The sequence below is a fragment of the Balearica regulorum genome, chromosome 2, assembly GCF_011004875.1.
Source record: "Balearica regulorum gibbericeps isolate bBalReg1 chromosome 2, bBalReg1.pri, whole genome shotgun sequence".
NCBI classification, from domain to species: Eukaryota; Metazoa; Chordata; class Aves; order Gruiformes; family Gruidae; genus Balearica; species Balearica regulorum.
The window spans coordinates 159,476,227-159,488,691 of record NC_046185.1 but is presented as its reverse complement, the minus strand read 5'-3'; the positions used below and the strand labels follow the sequence as shown (position 1 = coordinate 159,488,691).

General features: G+C 41.0%; 1 protein-coding gene across 4 annotated transcripts in view; it reads left to right on the top strand.

The window, feature by feature from the left end:
- Positions 1 to 12,465, top strand: part of DPP6 (dipeptidyl peptidase like 6) — a 563,740-nt gene that overhangs the window by 510,238 nt on the left and 41,037 nt on the right. For all 4 annotated transcript variants that reach the window (XM_075746658.1, XM_075746660.1, XM_075746657.1 and 1 more), the window contains exons 11-14: positions 2,265 to 2,388; positions 3,259 to 3,297; positions 10,171 to 10,278; positions 10,869 to 10,960. In XM_075746658.1, coding sequence (XP_075602773.1) covers positions 2,265 to 2,388; positions 3,259 to 3,297; positions 10,171 to 10,278; positions 10,869 to 10,960 — 363 coding nt within the window. The remainder of the gene's footprint in view (positions 1 to 2,264; positions 2,389 to 3,258; positions 3,298 to 10,170; positions 10,279 to 10,868; positions 10,961 to 12,465) is intronic.

The following is a 12,465-nucleotide window of genomic DNA, read 5'->3' as shown; positions in this document are numbered from 1 at the left end:
TCATATTTTAGATTCACACCTCCAGAAAGCAGCCAAGTTAGGGTATGAATAATGGCACTGCACAATAACCAGGCTCAGATGATTGCAAACCCAACCACCAACATCTTTACTGGGATGGGTAAATACATTGCAAAGCTCAGCATAACTACACCCTTTCTGAAGGGGCTCCGACAAGTTATTCCTTTCTTTTGGGAGGGTGTAAACTGCTCTGATGTGACTGTCTACAAAGTGGTCGGGTACCTGCTGGTCTAGATTTCGCCCTATGGGAAGAAATAGGTTCTCAAATCAGCACTCTATAACACCTGGGACAGGTCAGGCAAAGAGGGCTCGGGAAACGCACTGGTGCCCCGTTTCTCTCCACTGGCTGCTCAACCAGTGCAGCTGCTGGAGCTGCAGATGTTTAAAATTAACTGAGATGAATCCCACCTTATTGTCTTTTCCTCTGCAAAATGGGGAACATGAAACTTGGTTGTCCTACACAAGAGATGAGAAGTAAATTAAAGACTCCATGCTACTCTGAGACTAGAATAATAACTATACAAGCATCTGTAGTTGTCTGCTGGCTGGAGCATCCATGGGCTTGATGGCTGGGAGACGTTTCAGAGAGAAATTGAGACTTCATGCCCATCTTTGGGGTGGTAGAAAAGATAATATTTGACCTAAAATAATTAAAAGTTCCTGAGAAAGAACTCTGGCTCCCGTGTTCAAACAGTGAGAGGGATGTAAAAATTGGATATACGTCCTTCAAACTTTAAATTGGATTTATGGAAAAAATGCTCCAAGCCACAATATGTACTAAATTCCCTTTTCTAGGGAGACTGAATCTGCTCAGTTAATTTTGGAGAGAAAGAAAAGATGGTTATACAGTTTAATTTTGCTTCATTGTTTTTTTCCTCTTAGGGCCTATGCTGTTGCTGATAAAGAGTAGAATTACAATTTTATTTCAGGCACTGAATTTTCAGCCTGCTGTTGTCTCACCTGGAAGTATCCTTCCTTCCAGTGCACTGGATGCGATCATTGAGGTCTTTTGTTATTTTTCCCCAGCCAAATTCAGGCACTAAATATTACCGAAAACTACAAAATCAATTCCCACCTTGTTATTTTGCTAGACAAATGGGCCTTTGTTGCTTTTGCCCTTTCTCTTCAGTGTATGCAGTAGCACTTGCCAGAACACAAAGTACTCTCCAGTGACACAGCACATTAACTCCAATGAGAGCAACAATTCCTTATACATATTTTATAGCAAACAAATGAACTAATAATTTTTTTATAGACTGTATGCTGTGAAAAGTCATATTATAATTTAAGGATGTCTTTGGCCCGCATAGCCCAGCAGTATATTATAACATCGGTGGCTTTTTGTCAGCTCAGCCAGAGTTTTACCCTACAGATAAACCAGTGAAGCCCTGAATTGCTGCAGAGATGGACGTCTGTGAGTACCCCTGCAGACTGGCTCTGAGAAGGCGACCGTCCGTGTATTTATTTGTGAACCTGTATTTTCCAGCCCAGCCCAGCCTAAGTGGTTGCATTGCTCACTATTGCCCCAAACTTTTCCTAAAGATACTGATTACAGGACTGTGCAGCCCCCACTGGTGATTTACTCCAAGTATTATCACAACCCGAATATGTCCAGCAATGGAGGATGGTACAGGGAATGTGGGGTGGCAGTTTTGCCAATGCAAACTGTCTACATCTCTGCTGACATCTTTATGGCAACCAGCTGCATCTGAATTTCAGAAACCCTGTGTCTCTCTAAACTATATCCTTCTTGCTATTTTCCTTTTACTGCAACACTTGTGGATATTTTGGTGTGTAGTAGGCATATTTAGAGGCCATTAACTCTTCATAAGCATAAAGAATCCAACCATTGGCAGTGATGGGTCTGACTCAGCTGGTTAGTGCGCTCAGAATGGAAATTGTTTGCAATTTCTTTTCCACCTGTGCATAAATTTGTAGCTCCAGGCATTTCAGTCCGTCTTGGAAGACAGAATAGCTTGAAAGATTCTTTATCTCCGCATTCATCTCTTCTTTGAAAATGACTTTCAGAAGTGGCAGATAAAACACCTGCACAGCCTTAAAAATGTCATTTTTAGGGGTTGAGATCCATACATAAGGCAGCCTAGAGACATGAAGAAGCAGCGTTCTTAATAACCAGAGATCTCTCCTGGACCCTTTGCCTGCAGCAGCCTCCGACTGCTCTGCCATGTGGCAATTCATTAGGATGTCAGTATCGTGATTTGCCTTCTGTACGTCCGTGTTTGCAGGGACTACTACATAACCATGGTGAAATGGGCAACCAGCACCAAGGTGGCAGTAAACTGGCTGAACAGGGCCCAGAACGTGTCTATCCTGACGCTGTGCGATGCCACCACGGGAGTCTGCACAAAGGTAGGAGACATGAGCCAAATGGTCGCTTGCCATCGGTTTTCATAACACAAGCAAGGAGAACGTATTTCAGTTATTTTACCTGGCGACAAGTCAGCTGGCACACAGTTATGTAGGCAGACACAGAATATAAACAATGCTTGCGATATTTACTTTTTTTCTTTTTTTTTACCTTCTAGAAAGCCAGGAACACTCTGTGTGTGTGTGTCTGTGTGTGTGTAAGAGAGTGATTACTTGTCTTCAAACAACTGCATACATGCACAAGCACACACATCAACAGTCTGTAGCTTGAATATCTTTGCAATATTTTAGTTTAATGGCATTATATATATTTAATGGCATTAAAAATGGCTCATGCTTATCTACATGCATTTTAATTGTAGTTAATTAATCCCTTCTGTAGACATACTAATGTAAATGGTGTATTGATATAACCTGTTAAGTATTAGCAGATACCATCTTTTAAACTGGCATAGGTGTTTCCACAGCAGAAAATTCTTCTGATATATCCATCCCTGGAAAAAATGATGCAATACTGTGCGTAGAGCACAGTGCAGAGTCTTTTCTTAACAACTTTCATTTAAACCTTTATTTATTTCTTAACAAGCTTTATTTCTTTGGGGAATAATGTATCTTGTGGATTTATGTGTTTTGTCTGTATGAGTAAAATGCTTTCCTGAATGAGTGCTTGCTTATTCATCAGAGAGGAAAGACAAGGAGAGCAGCCGCTGCGTTACGCTCCTGAAGCGCATATTTAAACAGTTTCTTTGTATTTCTGAACAACTTTTCAGATTCAATCCAACTGCTTCCTGCCCTGGTAAGCAAAATGTAATACATGCAAAAGATGGTATTAATGATCTTCTTCTGTTTTAGAAACATGAAGATGAAAGTGAAGGCTGGCTGCACAGACAGGTAATAGTGATCTTCTCTTTGTGGTCAAGTTTTTGGTAGGTTTTTTGTTTCCTTTTTTTCCCCCCAAAGAGAAAAACTGATTTCCAGACCCCAGAAAGATACTTTGAAGATGGCATGATTTATGTTGTAGAAAAGACAGTAATAAACAAGTTCTTATTCAAGATGCCATCTTCTCTGTAGGTCCCATAGTTCTTAGCCTGCAATTTACTTGGATTTAAAAGAGATGAAAAGCTGATGCTGGATGAAATTCACCCACAGACAGTGTCTGTGTAAGACTCATCAACCTCAGAGGTAGTCCTTCGTACCCTGCTTTGACACTGATGGTTTTAAGCAGTACAGTGGTTGTTTTCTGGTCTTCTAGACAGGAAAGAAGTCCGCTGCTGAAAACAGAAGATTAAGGTTAATTTTATTAAGAGGGCCTATGTCCATTAAGAGCCAAAATCATGCAGATAGGACTGTTAGGTCACTTAAGCTAAATTTGACAATTTTTTTTGTGTTAGTCTGCAGCTCTTTGCAGATGTGAGAGAGGTGAAAAATGAGATTAAATTGTCAATGGGGCAGTTAAAAGAAGAAGGGCTTATGTGGAGCATAGAAGAGGAGAAACTGCCTGGTGGAGTTTAATACCCTTTTTTAACAGACAACAAACAGTGTGTGTCACATAATTCTTCTGACACTGTAACTTGTGTAGAATACTATTACTTTGTTTGGCTACATGTTCTCATCCTCCAAATGAAATAAAACAAAGATGAAAATAAATGTTGAAAAAACCCAGATATAGAAAATAGGATAGAAAATTTAAACCTGCAAGAAGTTTTGATTTATGGGATTTTTCTATTCTTTTTTTTCTTTTTCCTTTTCCTTTTTCCTTTTTATTTTTTTAATAACAGTAGTAAATGACCTGTCAGTCTGTAACAGGCCTGCTCCAGGGAAATATAGTTTGGTTTACTACATCTCCAAACATCATATACTTAGTCTGAGGTTAGAGAAGCATGTTCATTACAGCCAAATGAGTCACACATCTCAGTACTCAACTAAGATGATAACATTTGCTGTGGACTTTGGAGACATTTGATAGTACTCTTCAAAAGCTTTTGTAAGAGTCTGAAGGATTATAGAGCTCTTTCACCTGTATTTCTGACAACAAAATTACTTAAAATTCTTGGTTTGACTGAATATGTGATTACTAGGATAATTGTATTTTCTATATTTACCTTTTTTTTACTCTATGACACATTAATCTAGATAACTGGAAAGTTATTTTCATGGTACATGTGTCTGACTATGAGAATGATATGAAAACGTTAAATGCTACTGTGAGTCCCCTAACCTCTTTAAGGAGGAGATGAATTGCGCATTAGGTGGCTACTGAAGAAGCTCAGGAGTGTGACTCAGCTCAGGATGAAGACTCCTTGGTTGAGACATTTTAATATAGGTATGTGCATATGAGCCAAGTGCCCAGTTCCCCTCTGTAGACAGCCAGTATGGTGAGCAGTGTGGTCACACGGTCAATGGACCTTGAGCATGATTCAGCCCACTCTGAAGAAGACACCCACTGCCTGGTTTGCGAACTTGTTCTGTATGCTCCGTTGACCAGACCTCCTTTCAAGAAGTACCCCAATTTTAAATCAATAGGACTGGGGAATCTAACTGCTTGCCTTATTCTTTAAAATACTCCATCAAAGTACTCCATACACCTGTTTTGAAAAGCATAAAAGAGCTTTACCTTTTTCTTGGAAGTTTAAGTACATCTGGTCTTCCTGGAATAGAGGCAAACTTCACAGTAAGCTGGGAGCAGGAGAGGAGGAGAGAAAAACTTCAGTATCAGAAGATACTCAACAGGGACATGAGGGAGTCTCCAAGGATTACAGGGTTGACTTTGTTCAGCTGTTTGAAATACTGGGGGTTCTGAGATAGGGCATATAACCCATGAATTTGAATTTTGTTCATGTTGTAGTAGTTTGGTAACTCAGTGAGATTTAATAGTCTGTGTATGAAAGGTCATGGTAAATGATCTTGTGTTCCCTCCTGGGCTTAAGTTCATGAATGAATTGTATTCATGTCTAAAAACTTTGGAGAGGCTCTCTACAAAACAGGCAAAATTTATTAATTAATAAACTACTCCAAATAATATGGGAAATATACAATATTTACATAGGTTCTGCTAGAAAATATCTGTCACTCCTTGTCAGATGATATGACCAGAGTTTTCAAACCTTTTGCACAAATAAGAACAGGCACAAGTTTAGCGAAGCTGCCTAGGGATTTTGGAAATTTTTACTGCTTTTATTTATATACCTGCTTGTGCACTTCTGAGCATAAAAGGCAGACTGAACTTTACTCGTACTTTTGCTTAAATATGCAGAATCTCTGGAACAGTGATTATAGCTATAAACAATTTTGTTTCCATTTTTGTGAAGAAGCCATTTTTCGATAGTGCCGGTGATGGTCATATACAGGCAATGAGTCAGCAAGGGAGAAATAAGACAATTTGTGAGCACCTGCTGAAGATAAACTTTACTGGCATTTTAATTGGCTTATTTATTTAATTGTGAATGTGGCCTGAACAAATTTAATTATAAACCAGGGTGCAATTCCAACTCCACCAAAGGCTTTGACATTGACATTGGCAGGATCAGGAGATTACCACAAAATTGTTTAGAGACATATAACCTCCAAAACTGCTTGTGTGGGCTGGCTGGCCTCCCCTGATAACAGTTCCTTTGGGTTGAGTTTTTCTTTCCAGTCCTCCTATTTCCCTAGTGTTTCAGATCACCTCAGTCTGAAAATAAAGACTTTTACTCTGTCAAAAGGTTGAAATGTTGAAAACCTCGCACCATTTTTCTTTTACAACTCCCTTGTCTTAAAACTGACAGCATGGTAACCCACTAATCACTCTTACACGTAGTTAATAGGCAATGGAATGAGATTCTTTTAAATAAAAACAGAGCTCAGAGAACCTTACAAAGAGGATTGACTGTTTCACCCTGTGAAGTCTTTTTGTCATGTAATAACCCCATAACTGACCTAAAGTTGCCCTAAAGACAAAGGATGAAGTAGAAATAGGACCAAAAGCCCCATAATTCAAATACTCAAATTCATCTGCCAGAGCTAACAAAGCAGCTTCTGGTTACAACGTCTTTGGTGCTTAAATGAAGAGTCGTGATTTCATCCCGTGGAGGCGATTGATACCCAGAGGCATGGGCTCCTCTCCTCGCCACTTGATGGCCCTGTATTTTGATGGCAGGTGCCCCAGCTTCAGAGATGGCCACTGGTGCAGTGCACCCAACAACAGATGAGCGGGGGACAGGGATGGAGGATGAAGCTCAGCATTTCCCCAGGGGCTGAGTGTAGCAGGGGATGGAAAGAGATCTTCCCCCTGTGCCCAGAGGAGAAGGTGACTTCATTGCCACAGTAATGCCGACAAGCATTTATAACACTTCATTGGATTTCAATGAACTGTTCACCAAAATGAGAAGAGTTAGAAGGATTTTTGTCACACCTATCTGTTTATCAGACCTATTGCCTTGTGACACTTAAAGTATTAGGATGTTTCCCTGAAAGAAAACACATCTACAGAGCAAAATGGTTAATTCTGGGATCTGGGCAAAGGTGGATCAGAGCGAGTGGCTGCAGGTCCAGTGATGCTCAGTGATCCCTCTCCAATACCTCTGTAATACACTCCACCTTTTTTAAATTGTTATTTCTTGTTCCGGGACTTTATGCCCTTCTCTGAGACCTACAGAAGCTCAGACTGCCCTTAGCATTGTCCACTCATGCATCCTGGTTCTGCCAAACTTGGGATAAGCCTCTGAGGCACTCCTTAGTTTCTTCTCCTCCTGACCATTTGCAGATACACTGACTCGTGTTGTGCAACTCTGAACTCCAGCACTGATCCCTTCTGGAGTCACGGTTCCCTCTAGCAGCTTCACGTCACCCTATCTCTTGCAGAAAAGCTGAAGTCTTTGGTGGCATCATTTTGATGTAGCAATAAACAGGTTGCTGGAAATGGAGTTGTTACTGCTTTCTTTTACTGATAGTGATTCGGGTTGGTTAGTCCCACCAATTCCTCCTCCAACCACAGGGTCTTCCTTTTAGTGATTATTCCTTCAATTCTGAGGATGACTGAGTAGTCCTCAGCTCCAACCACTTATTTCCTCCCCCCCTCCACCCTGGGGACAATTGCCCATTGCAGGTGAGCACCTCTGGGTAGATCTGCTGCCTGAGCCAGGCCACTGTCTCTTCACACAGGTCCCAGAAAGGCAAATGGGATCAGGGATCCACACTTACTGACTCAGATTTAAGCTTCAGTTTAAGCTGCTGTGGAATCATACAAGAGTTACCTTTTTCTTTTTTTTTTTTTTTTTTTTTTCCTCCTTATACCTGAGTTTGAGAGCACTAAGTTATTGCTAGGTCTAGCTGACATGAGGACAGCTTTGTCCTTCATCTGCACAAAGCAGAGGATTTCTGGAAACTGGCCTTGACTGTTTGGGTAGAATTCATTTGTCTAAATACAGAGATCTAGCTGAGCAAAAAGACAAGAAGAGCCATAAGGACTTAAGAAGTGCCCCACCAAGCCCCACTGCTGCTTCCTCTGCTCCATCATTCTGTCTTTAACGGTCACAGCAGCTGATGGTATTTAAGGACAGTGTGTGAGCTGGCTGCTTTCTGCAGTCCAGTCCTCTGCTATTTCATCACCATCTACAATAAAAAGATTAAAGACATTTGAGTCTATATCCCTCTCTATTCCTTTTAGGATCTGTTAATGAGTCATGAGTTCACTCAATCCCTTTTTGCACCTTCTGATACCAGCTGCTTCCATAAGCGTCCTGGGGCAAAAGCTTCCAGAAATTCCCTACCTGCTTCATAGGAAAAGTACTTTATTTTACCTCATTAAACTGATCTCCTATTATTTTCAAGGCATGCTCTTCTGTTCTAGTGTTTTGGGCATTCAATAAAAAACAGTCAGCCAAAGGCTCAAACTGTTTGTATCACGTGCACAATATTTTAATTACACACCCAGTGTATCTCCCGACAGTATAAAATCCTGTTCCAAAAGCCTTTCAGCCTGATGTCCTCCCCCATTTGCCATCCGGGATAAGTCACCATCTCTGTCAAGATCATAAAGTTCTTGTTGTATTAATGTGTTGTCTTTCAGGCAACAGCAGCATGCAAACAGGCTGTCTCATAACATCAGCCGAGTGCTGACGTCTCGCATCTGTCACCCGTGCCGTGTACCTCCTTCTCCTGGAACTCTGAATGAACCTTAAACTAATCTGCACGATGCCTGCTCTCGCCGGCAGAGACGTATTGCAGGAATATATAATGCAGGAGGCGCAGATATAGAGATGTAGGGTGAACTCATTGCTCTTCACCTCGGTAAAGGAAAGCCTGTCGAGCAGAAGGTTTGCCCAAGTTATGACAGTTGTTTTTCAGTGAGGTTTCTCCTGTCATGAAAGACATTTGGAAATAATAGAGGGCTTCATGTTTCAAGTTCCAGAAAAATGTCAGAAACAAATGAAACCATTATTTCATAGAACTGCAACAAACTGTAAATAAGCATATTTTAAAATATACTGAAAATCGAAGCAGGGGAAAATAAAAGGAAAAACAAACAGTTTGGACACCTAATACAATGTTGATAAATCTGATAAATAGTGGAAAAGAATTAATCAGTAAAGAACTGGGAACAAAGGAACACACAGTAAGAATAATGTGTTAGCTTATGAGAAATAAAAATGTTTATTTCTTTGCTGTAGGTGTTTGCATTAGCCATAAGTATCCCTGTGTAGTCAAGTTCTTCTTGGTTCCGTGTGGTTTCTTGACATGTGCGAGGCGGAAAGATGGGGTGTTTGATGAACACTGAACCAAAGTATGACCCAGAAGAGGCTGAGCAACAGCTTCTGTTTACTGCCCTTGAAGAAGAAGGAGCCATGAAGTTCCATGGAGCCAAGGGCTGGGGCAGGCAGGGCTCAGCCAGTTCCCAGAAAAGAAAAATATCACAGGAAAGGGTCAGCAGAGGTCCAGCTCTTGTTTTAGTCCCAACTATTCAAGATGCAGAGTAAAGGACCTTCAACTAGCCAGTTCCCTTGGTACAGTGCTATTGTGTCACGCCATATGGACCATCCTTCTGCTTTCCCTTGTAATCTGCTGTTCAACCATCTCCACAGTGGAGACTTCCCATGTGGCTTGGGGTTCCTGTACAAAAAGAAGACAAAGGCTCTTCCAGGAAATGCTTGCTTGCCATATGTGGTGCTTGACTTCCTTCTGCTGAGTCCCTTCCACCTCTGGTTGCAAGTTCTAGTCACCCAATAACAGTCAATCATCCCATTCACCTGGGAGCTCTGTGTCAAAGACAGTTTTGCAAGATATCCTCCCCTTCATAAATAATTCAGTGAAAGAAGCATTTGTAAGAGAGTAGGAAAAAACAGCAGTTAGATGTTGTTAGTTGTGTTTCCTTGAGGACAGGAATAAATCAGATCTTCCAGCAGAGTAAACAGGGTTTGTCATACTTGTGCCAACAAGGTTCAAACCATTTCTAACAACGGCTTTATTCCAACTGCCCCGAGCAGTCAGCTGTATGTGTGCACTTTTTGCTTTGCAAATGGGAATTTATTTTACAGCCAAGGGACTCTCCTTACTGCCTGTGCCCTGTCTTCCCCCAGCTGAAAGGTGTCTGCTTTCCAGAGAGCACAGAAGCAATAATTTTCAAAATTTTCTCCAGCTTTCAGCGGATTTTTTTTTGTTTACCTCAGGTTGCTGTTAAAGAGCACTCTCTATTTCAATGTGAATTAATTTCACAGGGTGTTGCAGTGCTGAGCAATTTTAAATACAATAAATTAATAGTAATACAACCCATAAATTTGCCGCTTACAGAATGAAGAACCAATTTTTTCCAAGGATGGTCGGAAGTTTTTCTTTGTCCGAGCCATTCCCCAGGGAGGACGTGGGAAGTTCTACCACATCGCCATGTCATCATCACAGGTGATTCACTTGCTGCCGCTGCTTTGGGTCTCACCTGCAGTAGAAAGCAATAAAAAGTAGTATCTGTGCTTATAGCAGTGAGACTGGAAGCTGCAAATGTGGAATGTGGCTCTTGTGCATAAAAGAAAACCTTCAGTGATGGTTTATTAGACATAAGATAACATGAATTTCCAAATGAGATACTTGAAAGAAAAAGGTCAACCAACTGTCTCTTTCCAAACAATATCATTGCTTTGTTTTGGTTTTTTAATGCCGCCTTAGTTGTACATAAATAAGTAAATCCCTGTACTGCCATAAAGGATTAATCAGAAGCTTGTGGGCACGCTGGATTAGAGGAAGGGGTTTGAAGCTGTTCTGTGCTGAATTCATCCCATTATCTTCAGTGGAGTTATGGTTAAAATGATTCTGACTCTGTATTATTTCTATGCCTGCAGATTCACAGAAATAGTAGGGGGAGGGGTAGAAAGTGCAGATGAGTGGTTTATTTTTAATAGGTGATGGAGTCAAAAGAGCTCCCTTTTTCAGCAGAGAAGCTTTGCTCAGATATCGTTTAAGAATAAAGAAATCTAATTCTCTTTTCTTTCTGGCAGCCCAATACTAGCAGCGATCACTTACAGTCTATTACGTCTGGCGATTGGGACGTGACAAAGATATTGGCATACGACGAAAAGAGGCATGTAATGTAAGTAAACTTTGGTCCGACAAATCAGTCTTCCCTTGTTTAGCCCTGGACTATAGGGTTAGTTACAATCGTGCTGTGGATGCGTCTGAAACGTATGAGCATAAGAGGATGGGGATGAGGCAGCAGGAGAAGCTATCTCCATTTTGGCTTAACCTCTGACACCATTCCAAATATCTTGTCTTATTTTGGTTTTCTCTGTATAGTTCAAACCTTTCTTTCTGTGATTATTAAATGCATTTGTGTAGAGGAGTGATTTCTCCAGCTGCAACTTCTGATATTAACCCCTGATGTCTATTTTCATTTACCAACTGGATGATAGTTTTAGAAAGAATCCTTTATTGACCTGCAAAAAAGTATTTAGTTAGAATCAAACCAAACCAAACCAAACCAAAAAAACCCACCTCACCCTTCTTCACACTTGTCCTTTATGCTTTTAAATAACTTCTGTAAATGTTTACTTTTTAAAATACATTTCAAGAAATCACGTAATAAAATATTTGGAAGTTTTACTGGAATCAAATATCACATAGATTCCTCTCCTGGTAAAATTTCAGCTGGAGACAAGGCTCTCACCTCTCATTTTCTTAAGGTCACTGAACAGCTGAGTAAAAAGACTCTGGGATAGCATAAACTTTGAATGATCATTAAGAGCACGATGCTCCTTCAAAGTATTGAATGCCCTCAATTGTCAATAACTTCAGAACAATAGAATCATCGAATCATAGAATGGTTTGGGTTGGAAGGGACCTAGAACGATATAAAGGTCTTTACCACGTTGCAGAGCTAATTAGCAAACTAGCACCAAAGTCTTATTTGCATTTTACGTGTCCAGTCAAGCAGAAAAATGCGGCGTACAATTTCTGCAATCAAAATGTACCTCTCGGCAAGTGCAGCTCAGTGGACGCAGATCAGCTGGGCTGGATAACCTGCCTGACACGTTATTCACCCCGCGGACGCAGCGTTCACTCCCGTGGTCTGTCATTATTCACATGAAATGCATCTGGGGGATCAGGCTGGACCCTGCAGGTTGGACTGAAGGTGGCCAGCCCCAGCAGCACCTCCGCGTTACCTCCAGAAGCTGTCACCGTACAGCGGCTTTCACTGTTCAGCCAGAAAAGGAGCTCACCACAGTCTCAGCACAAAACAAGGGCAATGAAGCATTTTTCAATCTCATATTCTGTCTTCCCTGAAAGAGGACGTTTCAGTGGGTTTCGCATCAGACCTTGGTTAGCTATCTATCTGAGCAAAGAATAAGAAGCGGTCAGAGAAGTAAAAACTGGTTCTAGAGAAAAACGAAAGGTGTTTAAAGGTAATTCTGCACCATAAAGCTTGAGGTGAAGATGTGAAAGTCTTTTGCTTAATCACTTGATCCTTTTTGATCCACTGAGATGACCAGTGCAGGACCCAAACATTGCCACACTTGTTTTAACTGCAGTGTACGTACTTGCTTGAGCCTGTGATGTGTCCCTCTGTATGTTCTTCTAATTCAGTTTAAACTTTCCTTG